Below are 26,540 nucleotides of genomic sequence, written 5' to 3' on the forward strand. Positions count from 1 at the left end.
AGCAGGTGTGAGGTGATATTGTGGTTTTGACACATCACTCTGATGTTGAGCGCCTTTTCATATACCTCTTGGCCATCTGTATGCCTTCTTTGGAAAACTGTCTATTCAGATCCTCTGCCCTTCCTGCTCTATTTTTGTCCTTAGCACATATCACTGTTGAACATACTATATATTTTACTTATTTATTTTCTATTTCCCCCAGGCCAAAGGTAAGCTCCACCAGGCAAACAATTTTGTCTAATTTGTTTACTGCTATTTCTTCGGTATTTAAAACAGTACCATGCACATAGAGAGCACTTAAAACGTATTTATTGAAAGAAGTTCTCAGTACAGTTTACACTATCCCAACCAAAGGAAAGAATGAATATAAAAACACGGGGAGGGGAGATACAGCTAAAGAAAATTCTAACAACTAAGAGCTATAATTACAGCTTTCAGAAATAGTATGTCTTCTTTCAAACATTTATCCATAATTTGTCTAATTGCATTCTTGATGAATATCTGGGTTCAACAAAAAAAGAGTGAACACACCAAATGAAATTCATTTATTTTTCACCATGTTCCTCTTTTGATTTTGAGTCTTTACTCTCTTGGAGTCCTAAAAGAACTGCATCAGCCTCTAGGATTGTTGTATCTGTTGTCGCTCCCAGGAACCTAGATGTAAGTTCAAGATCTAACAGCCGCAGCCGGACTCTGGTTCCTATCTGGTATTTCCTAAACAGTAAGAAAAAAACCCATTAATTCTGCGTATCATAAAATAAACAACTGGTTTCAAGTAAAATCCAAATTCTAATCTTAATTTGTGTTGGTTCAAGGTTAAGAAATTAACATTAATATCTGAGAAATTGTTGGTTTTGACAGAAAAGTAATTTAGTTGTATCAGAATTTTCATCTTAAAATTGCCTTTAAAGATTTTATAACCAGAAGTGTATTCCAAACTGAAATTCAAACAAGTCGGTTCTTGAAACTGACATTTATTTTAATGTCATTCATTTTTAAAGTCAAAGAATATCAAGGGGAAAAAAATGTTTTCAGAAACATTTTGTCTTCTAAAATTAAAATCTTTTTAAAGTAAGCAAAATTTTACAAAACAAAATGGAAAAAAGTGTAAGTGCATACTACTTCATATTGGGGATTGACTGCACTGTAATTAAAGTGTAACGATGGCCATAACAGGCATGATGGCTAAATCTCGTCAATAAAATAATCAAGTATCTTACTATATCAAATGAAAACTGATACTCATTCGTCTTTCTTCCTGATTAATTATTTTAAGGGTTTAACATCAACATTATGAAAAGGTTCAGGAGAGTGAAAATATAGCTACTGAATGAAAACGACAATTCTTTACAAATCTAAATATTTACCTCAAGTACTCTAATTTTAAAATTAAAATAATTTTATATCAACAGAAAATGAAGAAACAAAGTTCTCCCCAAAGTCACTGGAAAATGATTTTGGTAGACCATATAATGAACAGTGTTCACATAATGTTTGATTAGGTATTCTGGAGGAATTCATAAGTGGTCCATCAAGTAAACAGTTAGGCTATTTGGCTTTTTTATTTTTTAAAGCTATTTTTCTTTCTCATTACAGAAATAAATGTCCCTTTGTAAAATAAGGAAAATCACAATATCAGTCACATTTCCTAGTCCTTCTGTATGTATTTATATATACATATATGGGTGTGTGTATCTGACAGCATAGATCATACTTTGTTTAGAAAAATTAAAGAGATCTCCTAGAATATTAATTAAGGAGCAGCTTTATAGTCTTAGAAAACAGCAATTATAGAACATATTCCATATGAATTAACCACTGGGAAAATACAGTTGGTTCCCAGACAAGGTGAAGCTGAACACTGTCTCCTATATTACTTGGAGCTGTAACCTGTGTTCTGATGGACTCTCAGTTGTCCTCACAGCCCTACCTGAGTGATTCATTTCATCGGCTTTGATTCATGTTGACTCCCCTTTCCAAGTTTCTCTGCTGCAACATCCAGTTAGTTATTAAGTTCTGTTCATTTTTTAACACGGATATTTCTTGAGCTTAGCCTTTCAAGTCTCATCAGCCTTAGCTAAAGCTTGAGGTATGACATGATCCTCCCAGAGCCTACCTTTCCAGTCCATCTCTCACCATGGGTTCCATATCTGTCCTGCTGAAGTGGAAATGACCTCATGTCCATTCCCGCACGCTTCTACTCCACTGCACCTCTGTTTCTGTTGCAAGCACTGCTTGAACTTTCCTTCTAAATAAATCCTGTTGACTCCTGAGTATCCAGGTAGAATGCACCCAACACGGACCCTGAGGGCCTCCACACTCCCTTGATCAGAATGCAGACGCCCTCATTGGAATTCCCAAGGAAGACAGAGGTTTCGAGGTCACAGATCTGGATGCAAAACTGAGTCCCGTTGAGTACTACTTAGGTGACCTTGGGTAACTTTCTTTCTCTGAATAATTTCCTCATATATATAACAGGTTTTAACTACTTCGCAGTTTGTTGGAAAGGTTAAATGGGGTAACATATTGAAAACACAGAGCACGGGAAGTGTCACGTCAGTGCCCTTCACTCACTCGTGTTGGTTATCTGTGTCAGTCTGATTTCTCATTAGATTGTGTGCTCCCCAAGCCCTGGCACTGTTTATCTCTGTATCCTTCCAGTCCCAATGCAGCAGGTACTCAAATGTCTGTCAATAAATTAAGACAACGCTTGCTGACAAAAGCCACCACTTCTCTGATTATCCAAACTCTCCATTCACTTGGCCTTAGCAGCTGTGTGGACAGGCTCATTTACTTAACCTCTCTGACGTCTGCTTGGCACGGTGCCTGGTGCCCAGTGCTTAATAATGCTAGTTCTCCTTCCATTGTTCACAGTTGGCCCTTTTTGTTTTTTTAAACTTATTTTTAGGAGTATTACTCATAGGTAGACTATAAACTAACCATAATGAAGGGGAACATTGACTTTTTATAAAAAGAGTTGAACATTCACTAACACTTCAGACAAAAGTTCTGGGCACAGTCACACTGAGGGGAAGCTCTCAGTGTACAGGGTTCTGTGTCATAGAAATGCTAGCGCTCTCCTGAGTGCCCACTATGCTTGGTAATTTATGGAAAGCAAAACTGTCCCTATTTTTAGGTACCTTTAACAGTAAACTTTAATAATATGAAAGTTTTGCCTTCATCTCTAAAAATTTTGGAAGTTCTAGAAGTCATCCAGTGAGTTGGTAAAGGAGATGGAAAGCAAAGTGCAGGCATTTACATGTGCTGAATGAATGAAGAATCATCCATATGTACATACTGTGCACTAAACAAAGCAAAACCCCTCTAGAAAATTCTCTGACTTCTGCTATGTGGAAGCAGCTGCTTCTATGTCTTTGGTACTTAATTATTTCTAGGTGTTACGCTCCCTATCAGCTTGTTACTCATTAAGGGCAGGGCTTTAATCGCATCTGTGCCTCTTACAGTACCACAATACCGTGATGCATATACATTTCACTTAATGTAGCCCTCTGAACAGTGCTTTTCACACTTTCCAGTACTTCAGAAGCTCCTGGAGCGCTGGTTAAAAATGCAATGAAAGAAGCAACCCCAGAGAGTTGAGCTGGCAAATCTGGGGTGGGACTTGGAAATTCGCCTTTTTTGTTAAAAGCTCCCTGGGTGATTCTGATGTAGTAGTCTCTGATCACCACTTGAGAAAGATCTGACCTAGAATTACCTTTACTGTGTATGGGCCAGAATGTCCTACACACATACAAAGGGCCAGAAGAATGAGGACCTCTGACAGAACTTTGTGTCCACCATTAACAGTTTTCAAGAGTAACAGATGTTTTCTATAAGTGATGACAAAGTCAAAAGACTTTTGAGTAATTTAGATAGACTAAAAGAAAAAAAAAAAGTCAGGCAATGACAATATATACTGGAAAAATGCACCTAAAAAGAGTCCTTTGAACAAAGCCCACTGACAGCTGGGGTGGGGCTGCCTCTCCCACACACACTGTCCTTTCTGGGAAACCCAGGACATGGAAAGGTTAGCGCATTCCCCACTCAACAGGAACAGCAGCCACACATTAATGTGGAGTTTATCCTTGCTTTAACTTTGAAACACTTTATTGGAGGAAAATAAGGAAATCAGAATGTATTTCTGAGAACGCCATTTCTGCCAGTGTAATTCGGGGTGAACCTTCAGCACTGCAGTCTTTGATAATCGCTTATACTACTGAGTCTTCCCGTTGTGGGTTTCCAGTGTCCCACATAACAAGACTTAAAATGAATACACCAGTAAACTCTTTCCCCAGATAGTTCATGCAGTTCTTAAATGTTCGTTTTATTCAAAGATTTAGCCTAAGTATAAAAATCCAGAAGAGGCAACGTAGTGATTGAGAGTGTGGACTCTGGAGCCAGATGACGAGATGTGTGCCCAGCTCTATCCCAGAAATATGCAACCCTGAGATAGCTACTTTCTCTCTCTGCTTCTGTTTCCTCAGTTGTAAAATGGGAATAATAATTATGTTTGTCTTCTAGGTTCTTGTGAGCATGAAATGAGTTAACATATGCCAAGTCCTTATAAATGTTCGAGACATGTTAGCTACTACCATCCTCATCATCACCACCTCCACCACCACCATCACCACCACCACCATCAAAACAAACCCAGTGGCACCTGCTGTTCCAGCACCTCAGTGATGGAGAGTATGAGAGCACACCCAGATATAATGCAGTTATAATGAAACCAATGAAGGATTTCTGTAGAAGGTTAAGTTTTGGGGGGTGGGTTTTCTTTCAATAATTTGCTCTGATTCAAATCTTACTTATTTTAATGGTATAAGCATTCCTCTCTTAAAATTATAAATGTTCTACCAAATGAAAGCAACTTCTTCTTCTTGAATTTCCTTTGAGGATGTGAGGCAAAATAGCACTGAACAAAAGGAAGTAAAATTCAGAGAACTACACATTTACCAGTCCACATTTCCCAGCATTAACCACACTGTAACTAAAAACAAGAAAGCAGCATCTATGGTCAGCCACAAAAGGGTCCCAGTGATTCATCCACTCTAGCATCTTTCCCACCGTGGCTCGGGGAACCCTGAGGGGCAGGCAGACTAATTTTACCCACCTCCTAGCACTCCTCCTTCTTTAATTCTTGATGGATTAAGACTTTAATGAAGCTACTTTATTTTTAGCACATATTATTTCTTGGAAGGGGAAGATGATTATTTCAATAGGTTCATTATTTGTTCTTCTCGGAAGCATTTTTTAGCTTCTTTTTATATTCACCATTTCAATAGTAGACTTAACCTGCAACCATCCCCTTTCTTGATAGACCTGACACGATCTCCTTTATGTCTTCTTTCTATAATGAAGTTTTGTCATTCTTTTATTTAATTAGTTCTTTCTTCCTTATTCCTTTGATTATACCAATGAACTCTTTCTACTAAAAAATGTACAAATGCTCATAAACATAATTTTGCTACAATTTCAAGAGCTTCACAGATTACCTGAGGGTCATCTATGGACCTCTAAGATTAAGAAGTTCTGCTCTAGATTTTAAGTCTGTTTAAATTTTTTGAGGTAAAAGAAATAGGTTCTCATTCCATTTACACAACATCAGGGCCTTGTGATATTTCTGTTGTTTTATTTCCAATGTGTTCCTTGAGGAAAGCTAGGACTTCAGTGAACAAGCTCACTGGGCCACTGCTCACAGCCACACAGCTGGTTAATGGTAGAACCAACGTCTACCACAGCCCTACTTTCTAAAGGGTATGAGGCTGAAGTCTATGACATATGTAAAGAAGAAATTTTTCTTTCATCACCCCTGGTTACTTCCTTAAGTCTAAACCTATTAGGAATGGATACGGACAGGTGTTAAAAGAGAATCAGATCCACAGCGGCATAATATTTTCAATTTAAAAAACATGGAACAAAAAGGTAAATAAATAAAATGTATCCAGCAAAGGAACAGGCTTAAGATGACAATCTTAAGAAGCTGGATTGGCCCCCACCTTGAATGTTTATACAATAAATGTTTATTTACACCAAATACTTATACCAAAATGTGTCTGAAATGTTCAGAGGTACTGCTGGTTGTCACAACGATCAGGTTTACATCAGCAGGGATAGACAGGATGGAGACATTCTGTAATGCACAGGACTCTTCTGTACAGCAGAGTTGTCCTGCGTCTGTGCTAGACATTGATGTGGGTGTAAAACCTGCTTATAATTTTCTAAGCCTAGAACTCTGTCTGCTAAATATAAAACGTTGTTTTTTTAAATAATAGTTTAGTATACACTAAATTTCCAAGAATGTGATTACTGTGTAAATTAATGGAAGACTGACTTTGTCCAGAACATTAGCAAAAGTTGTTCACTATTTCAGAAAATCACACTGCTGTAAGTAACACCACCATTTCATCTTTGTATCTTGCTGCGTGGGTTATATGTACCTTCTTTACAGGTTAAACTTTGGCTTCACCTTTGCCCTGGGAGGAGATCGTCTCCTTTACACCTGCCGTCTGAAAATATATGATTTATCTCCTCACCTTTCATTAAAATGCATTGATAAAAACTTAATTAAAATATCAATACCAAAGCACTGCTCCCCAACATAACTTTCTGTGATGACAGAAACATTCTATAAAATGTAGTAATTGACAACTTGAAATATGGCTAATGTGACTGAAGCACCGAATTTTCAAATTTTATTTAATTTGAATTAAATTTAAATAGGCACTTGACAGTGCAGCTGTAGACCATTTCAAATTAACAATAAAAATAGTAAGCATACTTGCCCTGCAACATACAGATATACACGGTGGCAGAAAAGCTAGTTTTACAGGACAAATAGCACTTTGAAATAGTTTGTTATAATAATTGTTAGATCCAGCAATAATAAACCATCGGATCCATGGCTGCCATTCCTAACCCTCGAATGTTTCTTTCCTTTCTGTTACTTTTATGTATTTTTCCTCAAATCTGTGTGACATTGTACTAGATACATAGCAACTGTACTGTCTTATTACTTAGAGGTTACAACAAAATTCTCCGTTAAAGATAGCTTCCGCCATGTTACAGATAGAAAATTGAGATACATGGAAGTCACTTGCCTAACACAAAGTTTTTAAGAGGATTCACAGATTTTTTTTTTCCTCTGACTTTTCTTAAGTTCTCAATTACATGTGGCTTCTTCCAAGAACTGCAAACCTAGTCACTTTAGGGGTGATAAGGAGTCACCTTTTCATACGGTGTCTTCCCTTTGAAATAAGCTGTGAGTCATGTTGCTGCCCTCCAATTCATTATTTCAATTGTTCCCCACTAGCAAAATGGTGACTTTCAGTGGTAACAATAATGAATTATATTATCAGAAAGAAATCTCCATCCTTCACGCAATGTTGCCTATTTTTCAGACCTTTTTTTAATTAGAAAAATACCTTAGATACTAGTGTTTCAGAAATGTTGTATTCATATTAAAACCATTGAATACTGTTGTGTTGAAAGCACAGAGGATGTCTCCAGTGAGCACATTCAAAATGAAAGTAGCCTGTGTTTTCACTGCTGGGTGTGTTTCCTTCTTTTAACTTCAAGTGCTTGCCTCTGACTGATCTCTGTGAACTCCAGCCTACATGGATTCAATCCCAGCCTTCACCATGACCGCTCTCCTCCACTGTGCACTTTCGCAGACCATATGCTGCAGTCAGTGCGCCTGCATGTCTGAGCTGTTTAGGAAAAGGGCAATTAAATCTGGTTTTGCATTTCTGTATTAAGAACATGGTTTAAAGACTTTCCTTTGGAGAGGTTTTTGACATTCTTTCCACAGATACTCTTTAACATCTGTCAGTACACGCTGGTGATGGTTCTCGTAGACAGAATAGACAGAATCTCTCCGACTAGTTCTTTGATATTACATGTATTAAATAATACAAAGCTGACAAATACAAGGCTTGGACTGAACCTTAGTATCCAAAGAGGATATTGTGAGGAATTCTGACTTTACTAGTCAATTTAGCTGTTTTGCTGTAATCATAATTCTCAGAGGTTTTCAAAATAGCTCTTTTGAAATCATTAACCACCTATGTTTTCATCCCAATAAGTTAAAATAGTTTAGAACTTTTTCTCATTTTCTTACAAATCATTTCTTAAAATTATAAGACTTCAGAAGAAATTTTTTCTTTTCTATTTTGAAAAGAAAACGCTAAAATATTTCTAATGGTTCGATAAACACCTATTTGTTTTTTTTAATTCATACAAATGTTAGCATAATGTTGATCTCTATGTGAAGCCAGCACCTCGTCTGTCTGTCCATGGTGTGTGTGTGTGTGTGTGTGTGTGTGTGTGTGTGTGTGTAGAGGGAGAGAGGTTACACGTGTGCATGAAGGAATTTGTGCACTTTGTTCTTCTTTAAATGAACTGTCTGGGTATCAATTTCCTCACCTTTGAAAAGCACAATGTTAAAACAGATCTAAGGTTTCCTGCAGTTTTATAATTTTATTCTACTTTTATACAATTTTAAGTGTTTGAAAACAGAGATAAAGAGCAATTAGCTGCAAAACTGATTAAATATATACACAAAATGCAAAATTTTCAGACTTTTTATTATCTATATAAAATATTATTATAGTCTTAAATAGTCAGTTAACAAATGAACTTTTATACACAGACTCTGGTATATTTCAGGTTTATCTCCCTTTTCCAAAGGCTTCCTTGATCTATCCAGCCTACTGCTTCTTGCTGTGAAGCTGCCTATCAGGTCTGCCTCACCACCGTACTATCAATACTGCTTTATTGAGCTCAGCAGCCACAGTTAATAAAAACAAAGGTAGGGAGTGCTCATGAAGTTCCATAGCTCTCTGATGTTTCAGCTCATTCAGATTTAAAGTATAGCATAACCTTAAGTCCTAGTTTATTATCCCAGGCCATTAGAAGATGTAGATGGAAAACACAAATTATTATGATCATAACTTCTGCTACCTGAATCAGCCCTTTGTAAAAATAAATGATTATCCCTTAAAAAATACTACATAGAGTGTGTGTTATGTACTGGGCCAACATAAACAATGCATACCAACTGGGACTGGAAGTCTACACGCCTTCATGGTACTAAGCAATAAATATTTATTCATAATACTAAAGTGCATTTCCTCAAGTTGCAATCATCCTGGATAAGGATCTAAAATCTTTTTCTGCAATTCTAATATAAATATACAATTTTGTTTTTCCCTTAAACCAAGTTCTTTTTAACCCTGCCCTGCCAATGAGTATTTTGTGCCACAAACAGAATTTTTGTCTCAAGTATTGATTTATTTTATGAAATGTGAAAATGGAATATTTACAAATGTCCTATAAACAACTTCACTTTTTAATAATGTGGAATATGTCAGAATACATTACATATAGCATCAAAAATGACAATTACAATCTTTTTTCAGAGTTAACAAAATAAGATGTGGCAAGAAATTAGGAAAAAGAAAACCCCATAACCTAATAACCATATCAAGCCTATTTTTATTAAAAAAACACTTTGTGCTGGTCAGAACATGCATATATATATACATATGTATGAGGGGGACAAAAAAACCCAAAGGGAACAGAAGGAGTAAATGGTTTCAGGCAGCTGAGATACGCTGATGACTAACATGAGATCAAAGCTGGAGCTAGAATTACAACATCTAAGCAAAAAGGGATACATTCTGTGGTGTATAATTTTTGTTTTATAAGAAGAAAATATATACATTTATTGCCAGAGATAAGTTTTGTCAGTGTAGAACAGAGGAAGGAATATGAGCTTTAAAAAGTTATAGAAAGGTCTACATCTGACTGTGACTGAGTACAAGAAACTTACCTCGTATGGACTATTTACTATCTGTGAAGTGAGGGTTCAATACATAACACCTGGCAAGGTCGATGTGCCGCTTAACGCATTACAAGGTATGGAAAGTGTCTGGCACATAATACAAACTCAATAAATAAAACTCAATTCACTACATTGATACTTTATAAACTAGAATAGAAAACTGAAAGGATAATAACTGCAAATATAATTTTATTAAAGATAACTAAAATACTGCTCAAATGGACAAGTCTGACAGCAACTGTCAATATATATAAAAGAAGCGAAAGGAAAACAAAACTCATCGAAGGCATTCTTTGAGTCTGAATTTGGGGCTGAGGCAGGAGGATAGTAAAATCCAGGGATTACTTTATAATTTATAGGGACACACTCGTTGACTCTACAGGGAGTCAGAGCTGAGAGGCAAAACACAATCAACCACCTGTGGAAGCTTCTGACAATTTTTTCTTTTCTTTTTTAAAAAATATTGATGCCCGAGGTCCAACCCAGACCTACTCCATCAAAATCAATAGGGTAGAGCTGGAGATTCATGCACATTTGGGAAAAACTCCTCAAATGGGTCTGGTTCAAAAAGCATTGGTTACAGTGTTTAGAAGTTACATTCTCTGAGTCTGTCTCAATCAAATTCCAAATGAATGGCTCACGGCAGTTTTGGGGCCAAGCTGAATCTTGCTCAGTTTAAGCTTTAATTTCCCTAATAAGTGCGTGCAGTACAGACATCATGCAGAAGGTCAAAGTTAGAACTGCACGTTTTGAATATTGAATATGAGATGAGCAAAGTTGTTTCTCCATTATGAAAACTGAAAAGATTAATATGGATTTCCATCAAAACAAAGGGCTGGGTCATTTCAGGGTGGCTAGATAAAGATTACTGCAGTTGAGGATATATTTCCATGACCAGAAGATTTTCATCATCACTTCCCCAGCGCTTGAAAACCTAACACTTGCTAGCACACGTAACAACAAATTTAGCTTGAAAATTATCTTATGGCAGATGTTATCTCCTGATTATTGCATCCCTAAAATGTCCTTAATAATGTCCTTCAATGGCAGAACCTCTGTCTCCAGATTCCTAATTCCTGCACTTTCAACCACATTAAGAGAACAGAAGACTTCTAAATTCATTGTACCAACCCATTTTCAGAGTTTCCTTTTTTCTTTTAGTCTTGTTTCTGTCTCTCGGAATTAGTTACTTATCAAATAAGGATTACTGAATTTTCAACAAACACCTATTCAACTGGGGTCAGGGGATACCAACAAGGAAGAGAGGAACTATCCCGCCCCCCCTCCCAATCCGTGGAGGCACAGATGGAGTGAAAAGCCATTTTCTACCAGTTCCCTCAGTGGGAGGTAGAACTATTTTAGCAGGTCAGTCCTGATTTCTGGGCCCTTTTCAACAAGAGATGAGGCTATTAGATGCTTTTTGGAAAGCCAAACACTTAAGAGGTTATTATCACGGTAGCCTACATGGGCTGGCAAGGGTCAGAGAGAGAAAAACCTTTCATTAAAGAATCAGATCCCCCATGTGACTAAGGATATGGGAACAGAATAAAAGCCCTGAGAAAGTGGGCCCAGCATAAGTGCTTGTCCTGTGTCTGGGGCTCCAATCTGTCAATTTGTTCATTGGTTCACTGGTTCATTCATTCATTCATTAAACAAATATTTCTGAAAGGCCCATCTGGGGCAGGTACTGTTCTAGGTTGTGGAGTAACCAATGTATAAGAAAGACAGGATTCCAGTACTCACAGAGCTTACACTACAGTTGGGGGAAAAAGTCAATAAACAAACAAACAAATCAGATAGGAGTGAGTGCTGTGCAGAAAATTAAAATAAGGGATGCCATTAGACTGGGTGGTGAGAGAAGGCATCTCTGAAGAAGTGACATTTAAGTGGAGCCCTGGATGACAAAAAAGGTGCCAGCTGTGTAAAGATGGGGGCAGAGCATTTCAGGCAGAGGCAGTTAGTTCAAAGTCTCTAAGGTAGGAAAGAGTTGGTATGATTAAAGAAACAAGAGAAGGCCAGTGTGGTCAGAGAGCATGTGGTGAAGGGACACTGGTAGGAATCGGAGGTCAGAGAAGGCAGGCCATACATGGTCCTTCATATGCCATTGTGAAAGATTTGGGGATTATTTTAGGGAAATGCATGATCAAATTTCTGTTTTTAAGATCACTCTGGCTACTCTTTGGAAAATGAATTGTAGGCAACACGGATGGAAAGACGCTGGGTAGGGAGGATAGAAGTGCTGATCAGAAACTTATCCATGGGCAAAGGCACTGCAGTGAGACTTAGCTGTGCTGGCACATCAAATTCCAGGCTCACAGCAGCCAGGTCTAACCCTACCCGTAATACCGTGTGTCCTGGTTATAATTCATTCAGGATCACAGTAGAGCTGGGCTGAACCCCTTAATATGCTGCTTGCATTCTTGTTTTAATAAACAAGGTAAGTGTAGAACCCCCTGCTTCCTGTCCTAACTGGCACAGCCTGGCTTTTTGGTCCTCTGGTGGCAAACTGACTTGGAAATAGAGTTGGATGCTTATGGACAGATAGCAGTTGACAAAGTTTTCAAAGATGTGTGGTGGGATCTGAGGAGGCAGGACTTCGAAAATTTTCTAAAGCAATGGCTAATCCTACATTTGCTTGTTGATGTAAGTGTGCATTAGTGTGCTTGGGCTGCTATAACAAAAGACCATGGGACTGGGTGTCTTAAATTTCAGAAATTCATTTTCTCATAGTAGTGGAGGCTAGAAGTCCAAGATCAAGGTTCTGGTTGATTAGACTTCTGGAAGAGACTCTCCCAGCTTGCAGACTGCTGCCCTCTCCCTATGTCCTCACATGGCCCTTCCTCAGCGCACACAGAGCAAGGGAGTACTCTCATGTATCCCCCTCCTTTTATAAGGACACCAATCCCACTAGATTATGACCCCCACTCTGAAGACCTCACTTCACCTTTATTTCTGCCTCATAGGCCTATCTCCAATATAGTCATACTGGGGGTTAGTGCTTCGACATACAAACTGTGGGAGAACACAATTCAGTCCATAAAAATGCATTATTGTGAATTTCTATTTGTGTGAGTACATATAGATGTTAATTTTTTTGAAATACCTATTTATTACCATTAAATACCAAGGAGATAGTCAGGATATGAAGAATAAGTCTGTGATCTCAAGGAGTTTGGAGTCTAGCAGGGAGATAAACAATTACAACGAAATGTGGAATACTACACTAGATGTAGTATTTGTAAATGCAAAGAATTCTATTAGGAAAAAAAAGTCGCAACCACAGGGAGAAGAGCTGACAGTTATGCTAAATTTTATAGAAGGAGGGGGAATTCACCAGTGAGTCAGAGAAGAAAATCCAGACCTACCTCAAAACACAACCTTGATGGAAAAGGTCTTCTCACTACCTCAGCCTGAAGACATACATCCTTTCACGGAGTTTCAAGAATAATTATTTTTTGCACAGTTCTGTTGGCCATTAAAGTAGTGCTCTGAGATATAGCTTCTACTGTTGTCTTCAACTACTATTTAAATCTTTCATTATCAATAACTTTTCATGACTGCATGCCTTGTTTTCTTGCTGGAGTTTCTTCAAGGTAAGGAACACATCTGACGAATCCTTCAACAAAGTAGGAGCTTAGTAAATGGACGTTTGCTTTGATTTGATGAGAATAAAGAATGTACAAGAGAGAACTTAGATGTGAGAACTGGAAGTGTTATAATCAGATTCTGATACCTTATTAACGAAGAGAATATTCCTGGTTAATTTCTCTGGGTCTCATTTTTTTCTGTCAAAAGAGAGAACTGACTAGATATCGATGGTTCCGACAAGCTGTGTGGACATACTAGTTCAATCTTCATGAACCTCCATGAACATATGAGTTCAGGCTCGCATTCAACAACCCCATCTAATCAGGGGTGATCTTAAAGGCACCAATCTTTACTACTTTTTAAAATCTCCTTTCCCTTCTTGTTCAGATTTTATATGAGGAATTAAAAGGCCACAAAAATTCATTCAATATTATGTTTAACATAAAAGAGACGAGGGAAGGGACAACAATACAAAAATTCAATTATCAGTCCTTAAAGTTTAAATTTTAACTTTAAAATACAGTTAACATCTAGGGCAGCTGTTCTACTTCAAGGAAGCTGTACAGAAAACCAGGACAGATAATACTGGCAAGCAAATTAAATACTCACCTTTGCTTTCTAGTGATTAGATTTAATATGGTTTAAGCATTTAAACAAACAAACAAAAAACATTCCAGCTATACACGAAGAGATTTGCTAAAATGTGAAACAGGTAAATCACGCACCTTCTATTTTGTCACAAAATCTCATCCTGAAGGAGCCAGTAGGTTAAGAAGGAACAACTCAAAAAGGTATCTTCTATAACAATTCTGACATAGACTAGTTTAGTAATTATCAAAAAAGAAATAGTTCCATTTGAAAAGTTGGTTACAATTGTGACTTTGCACTCACAAACTCTTTTGTCAAATCACATTAAATAAACTGGTTGTTAAAAACTAGTGCCTGCAAATGTAATTCTGATGCCCAAGTATGGGACAGGCTCCATGACCACAAAACTATGCCAGCTCTACCTTTTAAACAGTGTTTGCCAAGATGAGTGTGTTATTAGCCAGGGGCTTGGCTGAAACAATCCACTGCCCACAAAGCTACTTTAATGTACTGTCTCTATTGAGAATCACAGTCATCCAACAATACACTACGATACTTTCCCATCCCTGCAGCAATTCCCACCACAGGCAACACTTTGTCTCCGACAAAGAAGCCTCAGATTCTACGTCTGCACAAACCCCAACCCTGACTAGTACTGTGCGGCTGCCAAGAGGAACATCTGTGCACTCAACAGTACACAAAACTGGCTCTTTTCTTTCTTCTTGCTTTCTTTTACTTTCTGTTTTCTTCTTTTTTATTTCCCAGACAATAAACTGTGTGACTGGTAAGGAAATGGTCTTTCATTCCCTTCCTCTTCCCTTTTACTTATTTGTTTGTTTGTTTAACGTGACAAAAAAACTACATCTGCCATTTACTGTCACTTTAAGTCCAAATCCTGAGAACACATCACCTTAAGCCCAAATCCTGATTCCATGTGAGCCTGGACTTGTGATCATTTGAAGACTGCTGACTTTTAAGATGAAGATCCTTAAAGGTATATTAGTAAAAAGACCCTAACCAATTCTGAGAATGTTCTAGAATGTCATTTATATTTCTAGAGTGAAAAATCCAAATAAAACAATAAAAAGTAGTAATATACTCTCAAGAATAAAAAAAACTCGTAAACTATATGTTCCCAGTAGAAAGTTTACAACATAAGCTATTATTTCCATAAGAATATTACATTTTGGTGTTTTATGTCAAAGACAGACTTTTCTGTTATGTTTATCTTCACCTCAAATCAATATTTGGGCTTAAAGAAGTAGAAGAAATTAAGGTGCACCAAGAGACAAATGCACAAAGAATATGACTAGGAATTCACCAGAGAAAAATTACGTATTACAGGCCTACAAACTCCTCTCTGCTCCCCCAATGAAAGAAAAAAAATGCTCAATTTCATTAATGATCAAAAAGATAGAAATTAAATCTAGATACTTTTGTTATCAGTGGTTAAAATTTTAAAACAGAGTACCCATGTTTGCAAAGGAATGGAATAGTTGGCATTTGAAATTAGTAATACCTTTCTAGAGAGCAATTTGGCAGTATAAGTGTTATACCAATTGGCCCAGCAATTTCACTTTTAGGATTTTATCCAAAACAAGTATGAGAGATGGGCATACAGATGTTCACTGTAGCTTTATTTAAAATAGAAACAATTTAGAAACAGATAAATATCTAATTATAGAGGTTCTGCTATATAAGTTATGCTACACCTCTTTAAGGAGTACTATACAACCAAGAAAAATAAAATTTATAGGAATATATATTAAAAATATTCACTGCATAGTTAAGTGAAAATAGCAGTTATATATAAAATATTATATATAACAGCAAACCACCTTTTAAAAAAGTATGCTTGCTTAGGAAAAATAAAAAATGTTACAACAGTATTCTCTCATGGTGGTATGATAATAAATATTTCTATTTTATAATAAACATGCCCTTAGTTTTAGAACCAGAAAAAAGTCCCTGACTATTTCCTTAGAATTGATGGCAATATTTACTTTATTATCATGAAAGAAATAGAGGGGTAATTCATTTATTCTCAAAGATACATTAACATTTTCCTGGGCTTTCAAAAACTGTTCCATTGAACATCATGTAAAATTTCACATGAAAGCTGTAGCAAGAGACAAACAGAAAAAGGGAATCAGTACGATAATTCAAGGCTGGAAACAAAAATCTCTCAGACTTATCCCTTTAAGTAGTGGTGGTTGGCAATCAAAAAATTATAGCTCAAAAAGTTTAATGAAGATAGAGCTGACTATAAACTGATTTCATAGCCTGAAAGTCCAGTCCATATGAAATGTATCTCTAATTTTTAGTACTCTGAAACAATGAAACAATATAAACAACAAATGATAATTTACAAAAGTGTGTGTGTATGTAATTATTAGTAGAAATGGAATAAACAGAAAATAATGAAGACTTTTCTTCTCTAAATCAAAGACAATACAGAGTGCATTTTTACCTGTCTTACCTTATACTACAAAACTAGATTCTTCTGGAAATCACTTTCCAGTTTTATTCTAAAAAGATAAAAATAATTCTCTACTACTTTACATCTACTATGTTTTCTCTCCTCTGACATCGTGCATAGGAGCCAGGAAGCTACGAACAGAAGGTCTGTGAGCTCTGAAAGCAGGCAGTGTGGGCTTCATCCCTTGAGTTATATCACTCTTTCTCCAGGACGCATTCTGTAAACTAGTTTTAAATCACATAGCTTGTTTGTGATTCTGTTACAGTAACCTGTCCATGTATTTCTTTTGAAAAAAAATTGCTTATATAGTGTTTGCAAAGTAGCTGTTAAATAAATGAGAGAGACGGGGCTATACTCTATTTATTCATTGAGACCAGTTTACCATTGGTAGTTAGAAACCATCACTGGAAAAGTAATAAAAAATGTCTTGGTTTGTGATCTGGATTTCTCCTCACTGTAAATAAGCAAGAGTTCATGTCACATCATTAAAGTATTATTATTCTAGAGGTAACTAATTCACATTCTCTGTGTTCACTGGTATATGACCAAATAATGTTCATAAATAAACTTAAAGGCAGAGTAGCAAACTAGCTGTATGAAGACCTGTCAGCAAACAATACAACTTTTAAAGGATGTGTAGATTCCTTCTGATTTAATTACTGAATAAAAGTACGGCGGGGGTGGGGGAGGGGGCGGTGCTTGTCTTTCAGGTGACCAAGACACAGGTGGGGGCTGTGCCAGAGAAACACGTGCATGTGCGGAACACTGGACTTTTTAAAAAATGGAGTTCAATTAACCCTTACTATTCGGCACACATTGCGCTTTGCACTTTACACGTTATTTCATTTATTCTCACATAAACAACTCTAGAGGTAGATGTTACTATCATCTTCCAAGTGAAAAAAACCTTGCCCAAAGTCACAGCGAGTAAATAGTAGAGCTGGGCTTCAGATCCTGATCTCTGATTCCAGTCTGTGCTCTTTTTACTATGTTATAGGGTCAAGAGAAGTAAACTGACTGAATGCTAAAACTGTGGGACACGTTATGGCTGAAGTTTTAGCAGTGACACCATCAGATCAAAAATACCTTGCTTGTTGCCAGTGATTAGCCCCCTCTCCTCAAGACACTGGCAAAGTCTACTTGTTAACACAAGTTAGATCCAAACCATGTGTTTGAAATAAGACAAGTTACAGATTACTGGACTTTTTTTTTTTTTTGCAAATTTGTCAAAAAGGCCCGTTAGACTGTCAAGTCATGATTTCTGGAGAAGTTGAAAAGTTCAGTGATATGAATGAGTCTTCTGTTGAGGGAACTTTGATTTGATCACATAAATAAACGAAAAAGAAACAAAATTTATCTTTATATACATCACAAATATTAAGTAAGTGAAACTGGACATTTGACATAAAATCTATGAGTGAGGATTCTCTGGCTGAGCTGGCTGCCTGTGGGGAGGGAGGAGGGCAGCGGGACGTCCATGGGGACCTCTGGCTGACTGCACTTCCATTTTCTATCCACACGCACCAGTAATCACAGTGTCAGAGATACTTATTGTACGATCAGGGCAGTTTCTTTGCAAATTCCTTAGGACTGAATTCAGTTACCCGATTTCATGAATGATTTTCACCTTTCCCTTCAAAATGATTTTGCTCACACTGAAGAAAAAAAAAGATTTCTGTGGTCACACCACGTTCTTACACATTTGAAAGCGGGTCAACACTCCTTTGACAAAGTCATTGCTTGCCAAGGGGCATGCTGATTCCTAAAGTCTCATCGTGATGCAGTCATGCAACCAAACAGTTTCTGTGTCATCAATTGGCCCATTATTTTTTTTTACTACTTTGCCTGCATGGTGATTTTAAAGCAGAAAGTATACCTAGTCAGAGCTGCCTATAATATACATAATTTCTTGCCTTTTTTAGGTCACTGAGAATACAACTGCATTTTAAAATTTATTGCACAAGCAATGTTGTAAGATGAAATAAAACAAACAAAAAAAACCCCAGCCTGGTCTGTCATCATTAAGATGACTTGGTCCTTGTCCTGGTACTGGTCTCAATTTCTCACATGGTTTTTTAGAAGTAAACCACTTCTGATCTCCTCTTAGCTGAGAAAACCAAAAAACCCTATTAAGAAATATATGTTAGTGAGGGTTGATGAAGCTCTTTATGAGGACTGGAAGCAAAAAAAACATTCAGTTTTTGTAAGTGCTTGGGCCTCTTCCCCAGAAATTCTGATTCTTTACATTTGGGGTGAAATTAAGGGATTACACATTGAGCAGAAACGTTTAGTAAGAAGATACCAGGTTTTAACACAGAGGATTTGTGGCCACTGTGTTTAGAATTCCACATTATTTTCAGGTTCTCTGCTCTGTTGCGAAGGGCTGTCATTGTAGGAGTCTTATTCTAGACAAACGATTTTTAAACTTTCATTTATAAATTTTGCTTCTGACATCAGTCTTGCAGAATGGGGTATATACTATAAATTTGGAAAGAGCAACAGGCAAGTGACTAAGAAGCCCTACCTTTATGTCACAGCAAAAGAAACTATACAGCAGAATCTCTTTTTTTTTTTTTCTTTTTTCTTTTTCCATCATCTCCAAAGGTGGTGTGCAGCTTTCCCACGGTATCAGATTGCTGGTCTAGGTACACACACAACCTAGGTGATAATTCACTTAGATTTAAACTACTTTTTTCAAAGCCAACTTTTCCAAACAATGCATCATCTACATTTTAAATGGTAGGTGAAATTCTACCACCACTCTCAAAGACAGGGACAAGGAGGTACATTGTGCTGGACAAAAGAAATGGAGAAACGTATTGACAGTACAAGCAATCTATAGTACCCCTGGGGTAGAAAGAATTGTTGAAAGTTTTCTCACACATGAAAAAGCAATGAAGCATATAACATTGATTATATTTCATTATTTTTTGGAACTAGGTATTGAAATACATGAAAATAAACCATTATTTGTGAATAGATATAATCCCTTTCTCCTTACTAATAAGGTAAGTCAGTGATATAATGCTATGTATGCTTAAATATAAAATTAAAATGTTAAACCAGATAGTAGGACACTAGAAAAATATGTGTCTTTAGAAAAAGTGAGATATATAATCTTTGGTTGTCATTTTATGATTTAATCATTTGGGAAAACATAATAAAATTCTCAACTATCCCAGCCCTTCCTCGATTCTAAATGTGGTAGCACAGTATCTTGATCCATTGCTCCCACTGTTCTTCTAGCCCAGATCACCAACTGAAGAAAGATACTCCAAACAGCGTACATATGTAACTATTATTCTCTATTCTTCTCTGCATATAACATACTGCGTTACTGCAGTCTTGAAGCCAGAGATCTTCAATGCTCACTTCCCAACATTAAGCCATTATTGATTAAGATATCTGCAGAACAAAACAAACTAAATATAATATAAAATTTACATCCTGAGGCTCTCTGAGAAGTGTCAAACCTCCTGGCCCCTAGTCCTAAATCAACAGGCTGCATATAGCCCTCCTAACTCAACAGGAGCTTGAAATACAGCTCTTCCAAGATTTTCAGCTCAATTTTTTTTTTTAAAGTCATATTGGCTAGAATGGAGGAATAACTCTCCCAGACTTCAGACAATACTATAGAGCTACAGTAATCAAGACAGCATGGTATTGGTACAAAAACAGACATATGGATCAATGGAACAGAATAGAGAGCCCAGAAATGAACCCACAAACTTTTGGTCAACTAATCTTCAACAAAGGAGGCAAGAGTATACAATGGAATAAAGACCGTCTCTTCAGCAAATGGTGTTGACAAAACTGGACAGCAGCATGTAAATCAATGAAGCTAGAACACTCCCTTACACCATACACAAAAATAAACTCAAAATGGATCAAAGACTTAAAACATAAGACAAGATACAATAAACCTCATAGAAGAAAATATAGGCAAAACATTATCTGACATACATCTCAAAAATGTTCTCCTAGGGCACTCTACCCAAGCAATAGAAATAAAAGCAAGAATAAACAAATGGGACCTAATTAAACTTACAAGCTTCTGCACAGCAAAGGAAACCATAAGTAAAACAAAAAGACAACCTATGGAATGGGAGAAAATTTTTGCAAATGATAAAACCGACAAAGGCTTGATCTCCAGAATATATAAGCAGCTCACATGACTTAATAATAAAAAAAACAAACAACCCAATCTAAAAATGGGAAGAAGACCAAAACAAGCAATTCTCCAAGGAAGAAATACAAACGATCAATAGGCACATGAAAAAATGCTCAATATCACTAATTATCAGAGAAATGCAAATCAAAACTACGATGAGATATCACCTTACACCAGTCAGAATGGCCATCATTCAAAAGCCCACAAATAACAAATGCTGGAGAGGCTGTGGAGAAAAGGGAACCCTCCTACACTACTGGTGGGAATGCAGTTTGGTGCAGCCACTGTGGAAAACAGTATGGAGATTCCTCAAAAGACTAGGAATAGACTTACCATATGACCCAGGAATCCCACTCCTGGGCATATATCCAGAAGGAACCCTACTTCAAAAAGACACCTGCACCCCATAGCAGCACTATTTACAATAGCCAAGACATAGAAACAGCCTAAATGTCCATCGACAGATAACTGGATAAAGAAGATGTGGTATATTTATACAATGGAATACTATTCAGCCATAAAAATGACAACACCATTTGCAGCAACATGGATGTCCCTGGAGAGTATCATTCTAAGTGAAGTAAGCCAGGAAGAGAAGGAAAAATACCATATGAGATTGCTCATATGTGGAATCTTTAAAAAAAAAACAAACATAAATACAAAACAGAAACAGACTCATAGACATAGAATACAAACTTGTGGTTGCCGAGGGAGAGGGGGGTGGGAAGGGACAGACTGGGATTTCAAAATCTGTAGATACTGATAGGCATATGCAGAATAGATAAACAAGAGTATACTGTATAGCACAGGGAAATATATACAAGATCTTGTGGTAGCTCACAGTAAAAAAAAAACATGACAATGAATATACGTATGTTCATGTATAACTTAAAAATCGTGCTCTACACTGGAATTTGACACAACATTGTAAAAACTGTAACTCAATAAAAAATGTTAAAAAAAAAAGTCATATTGGTTAGCATGAACTAATGAGCTGGAAATGAACTTGAGAAGTTTGGTTTAAATGCTGAAAAGTTAACTTCACTGTTACTCGCAAATAAATGAAAGAGAAAACTATTTCAACAATTTATTCAGATCTAAAGAAGATCTATATCTTCTTCTGCATCTTCTATCATAAGAATTTATAACTTGAATATTGTACAGTAAGGGAGAAAGGGGTTAAGATAACAAATGTTTTTCATGTTCACGCTTATGCTCATTATTTTGACCCTTGCTATGGAAGAAAGTAAAGCGTAGTATGTACACTTAACTTATTTTAAAATAAGTTTATTTTAATAAACTTATTTATTTAATGTGGGCAGGGTAATTTGTTGAAGAGGTTGGTAATAAGCTACATCAGAAAAAGCACCTGCAGGTCTGAGACTCAACTTAGACCCACTAGTGCACAGAGTTTCTCACTGAGGTGACAAGATGCCTGAGCACTTAAAAATTACAGAGTGAAAACGAGCATATTTCTGACTTGCTTGAGGAGGTTCGGGGACTGCATTTTAATCCCGTAGGAAAGCGGTTAAGAGCAGTGACAGGGACTGCACTGCCTATTCCTGGCCTGGCCAGGCTGATTCAAGGAAGCCACAGATTTGGAAGACAGGTGAAAATAAAGTCACAATTTCAAGAGAGTCACAAATTGTCACTACTGTGAACTATGCCTTACAGCTACCTCAGCATCGCTCAGTTTCAAGAACTTACTCTGCTCAAAGTGAACGCATGACATCTCTGGGATTTTGAAGATGAGCCTCAAAATCCCAGATCCGCCCCCAAATTTCTGGCTAAATAACCTATTCCAGGCAATGTTTGTATCCATCTGGTTCTGTGACACTAGTTTCTTTCATGAAATTTCTGTAAACAAAGCTGAGAGGACCAGTACCAGAAGCCTGGAGTCAGAATTGTTAGGGGTCAATGTGAATTTACCCAACAGTTCTCAAGAATACCAGCATGTTCACTGACTTCATCACAGCTCATCTCTGGGCAACACTACACCACTATTTGTGTACTTTAATCACCTAGAGTTTTGAGATTGCTTTACAAAATACTTAAAAAATTAATAAATATTTTAAAAATGTCTAACAAGTTGTTATAATTATGGTTAATATAAGATAAAACCCCATGTGCTGTCTACAAATAAAAGGAATTTTGAATATGTAGCCTACTTTTGAATAAAACAAAAACTCACAGTTGAATGGCAAAAACTCAGTTGTCCTAAGTAACTCAGGAAGGGGAGATTCTTGGGAGCAGCAGGGGGTGGAGTCTAGCAGGAAACTCAATTAAAAGTCTTTAATATCTTTCTATTAATTATCTATATTTTTAGGAGGAATCAATACCCCTATCCCATAGGCCAAGATCTAAGACTAAAAGGACCCCCACCCCACCCTACCAATAGGCTTTTTCGTACTTCTGCTAAATTTTGTTGTTAATACCAAGTGCGATTTCCCCAGCTGTGAAGTCAAGCTAGCAGCTGCCTTAGCAAACAAACCATGCCAACCAGCGCTACAGCAATACATAAAGACAGCTGCCTCGCCTGTCCTTACAGATGAAAGAAGAGTGCTAAAGGGCTAGATTCTCTAGTACTGGCGATGGCTGTGACGGCAGCTGCTGGCCTGTCACTGCCGTAGAATGTGCTATGTGACAACAGCTACAAGAGACCAAGGAAAGGATGAATAGAACTCATTTCTACCGATAAAACATTCTATTTCCAAATTGTCTTCTTTATGGGATATTGCATTGTTTTTGATATTTTAAATTTTAGATTCCTCAGCATTCTATGCACAGAAGCAAAACCTCACTATTACATAAACAGTACTGATTCTACTTTAATCTTAAATGCATTCTTTTTACACTTTTGGGGGGGGTAATTAGGTTTTTATTTATTTATTTTAATGGAGGAACTGGGGATTGAACCCAGGACCTCATGCATGCTAGGCATGCACTCTACTGCTGAGCTATACCCTCCCCGACTACTTTAATTTTAATAAGTTAAGCAATAAAGAATCTTAAAGATTTGTGCCCCAAAATTTAAGAGTTACAAAACAATTGATTTTTTTCTAACATTAGCAATGTTATAAAGCTTCAAAATAATCTAAGAATCATCCCAGGGTACAGCTGAATTTGAGGCTGACACTAATTTGACGGGAAGTAACATTTGTAAGAAAATGTTTCTGTTTCATTAAAATGGCCCTCTATGCATACATCTAATATGGATTCAAAGTCTAGTTAGAATTTATAAACAGAACTCGTATTTATTTTTTTCTTTTACAAAACATTTTTACTTTAATAAAAAATATTGTATACCATATTTGATCATGATGTCTGCAATTTACTTTGAAATATTTAAAATACATTTACATACATTTCAGGGGATGGTCAATTGAAGTCATAATAAAAATCCATATTCTTAAGGTAGCTACTATAAGTGCCTCTACTATCCGTATTTCAGTGGACAACTGACCTTTTGCTAATGGCCATACTCAATGTCAGAAAAGGTTTCACTGGTGAATACACTGGCCTATAACTAGCATGACGAATATTAAAAATGGTGCCCCACTTGTGAAATAAAGAGCATTTAAGAAATATGGGCTGGCTAAATAGCATTTTAACAATTGGTCCTATCCTTTCATGAATAAAGCCTAGGAACCAACTGGGCATGGATGCTTCTCCCTTACGGATGAGGCCTTACTTTAAGTTAAACACTCCTCTATCAGACTGAAATGCGGATGTTTCTGTTGCCTGTTGATAGTAGCAAAATTCCCCTTTAAGTGACCCCTTTTCTGCAAGGTGTTGGTCAGAGCCTCTCTGAGGACTGAGAACAGGGGCTTCCTCCTGTTCCAAGAACCGTCTTGTGCCTACGTGTTAGTATTTAGTTAACAAATCTCTACGTGTGTCTTTATGTGCGGCAGAATCGGGTCTGAGGGAGGAAGGGTATAGCTCAGTGGTAGAGTGTGTGTCTAGCTTGCACAATCCCTGGGTTCAATCCCTAGTACCGCCATCAAAACAAATAAAAACCTAGTTATCTTCCCTCCAAAAAATTAAATTAAATAAAAAAAGAATCAGGTCTGAGATTTGCTTTCATTAAAACTTGATAATGAGGTTATAAAAAGTAGCTAGTCCTTACCTACTTCAAATTTCTTTGGAGGTTACCATTATCTACAAAAGGAACCCAAGAACAGGGCATGACCACACTGGCTTAGATCAATGTGGAACAAGTAGTAAGATATGTATAAAGATATGAATAATCCTATTTAAAGCTACAATCTTATCAAATACAAAATTTCAAGTCAACGAACTATTACCATCAAGGGGCGTTGATCTCCATAGGAATATATAATTTTTATAAAACTAAGTTTCAACAAAGCCTGTATGTGATTTTGGAAAGTCCTAGCATCCTGGTCACATGGATAGCCATCCAGAGATCTGTTACAGTGTTAGAGAAAAATATACATATATAACTATATAGAGAGAACAGCTAAAAGGGATGTTGGAAAGAAGCCTAACCAAAAGGCAGTGTGTTTATAAATATAAACTTACTGTTCTAAAATCCCTGGGCAAGAGAACTGAGAAGAATATATGGCCCTAAAACAAACCTAAGTATACACAGGGAATTTAGTATATAATAGCATATAATATTTTAATCTTGTAGGAAAAAGGAAAGGCCATTCAGTAAATTGTACTGGGAAAACTGGCTTTACATCTGGAAAAAAGAAATTATGTAGGTCTCCATATCAAACCATACATAAAAATAAGCTGTATAATGGGTACAGGGTTTCATGTAAAGGATTCAACTCAGTGCACGTATGCAGCTTCAGAGCTTTCCTTCAGTGTTTAGCTGAATAAATGTAAAACCTCATTAATTGTTAATATAATGAATGACTTCAAATCTTTCCAAACTATATAGGAAGAAACTATACAGTCTAAAAAGATGTGAGAGTATCAAAGAAAAAATAAGTCCATAAAAGTAATGCTGTGCAAATCAGAAGAAAAATAGCTGACATTCCCTGAGCACTTAACATGAGCCAAGTACAATATTCTTAATAAGTCGATATTCTTAACATCAACTCATCAGTCCTTAAAACAACACTATAAGGTACATATTGCAAAGCCCCACATTACAATGAGAGTGAAAAAGACTGGTGAGAAATCTTCTTAAAACTACTAAATCTAATTTATGTTAGGGATCAATCCAAAAAGGTCTAAGACAATTTCAAGACCAAACTTTGCTTAGCCAAGGTTCTTAAATGGAAATCTATAACCCCCTTTTGACTCCAATGCTCCATTTTAAATACCAATTCCATTGCTTACTATTTTCTGAATATTTCATGAACCCATTCTTTCCTTTACATCTCCAGGACCACTGTGCAAAGTTAAATCGCACCTTGACTATGGCAATAATCTGTTACCTCTCTTCTAAGCTCATTTCACCCTTCCCTCCACCTGAAAATCATCAACTATGTGTTACTTGAATAACCTATTTAAAACGCTTATCAAGTGGGACCTAACTGTATTACATTCCCTTACTTCTCAGGCTTGTTCTGAGGACCAAATCTACTTAAAGCAGGTAGCAGAGTGCTTGGCATATTGCAGAAATGCAAGAAATGTTAGTAATGCCCTTGAAAAGCAAGATTTATCAACCCCGTTTTACAGAGGAGCTGTGCAATCTCAGAGAAGTTAAATAATTTAACCAAAATAACTTGGTGAGTGGCAGAACCAGGTTTGAACCCAGCTTTGTCTGGCTCCAAAACCTATATACTTCTATTATAACAACACTGCTTCGTAAATACTTTTTCCCGAATTAAAACTCCAAATATAAATTTCACTGTAATGAAAGTTAAGGAGGTAATTACATTTTTTAAAAATACTAC

At 36.7% G+C, this 26,540-nt stretch overlaps 1 protein-coding gene across 2 annotated transcripts in view; it reads right to left on the reverse strand.

The window, feature by feature from the left end:
• Positions 1-287: 287 nt before the first annotated feature.
• TPD52 (tumor protein D52) overlaps positions 288-26,540 on the reverse strand; it is a 211,216-nt gene continuing 184,963 nt past the window's right edge. For both annotated transcript variants that reach the window (XM_045514152.2, XM_010951636.3), the window contains one exon: positions 288-714. In XM_045514152.2, the coding sequence (XP_045370108.1) occupies positions 546-714 (169 nt within the window). In that variant the 3' untranslated portion in view covers positions 288-545. The remainder of the gene's footprint in view (positions 715-26,540) is intronic.

This window comes from Camelus bactrianus, chromosome 29, assembly GCF_048773025.1.
Source record: "Camelus bactrianus isolate YW-2024 breed Bactrian camel chromosome 29, ASM4877302v1, whole genome shotgun sequence".
Classification (NCBI taxonomy): domain Eukaryota; kingdom Metazoa; phylum Chordata; class Mammalia; order Artiodactyla; family Camelidae; genus Camelus; species Camelus bactrianus.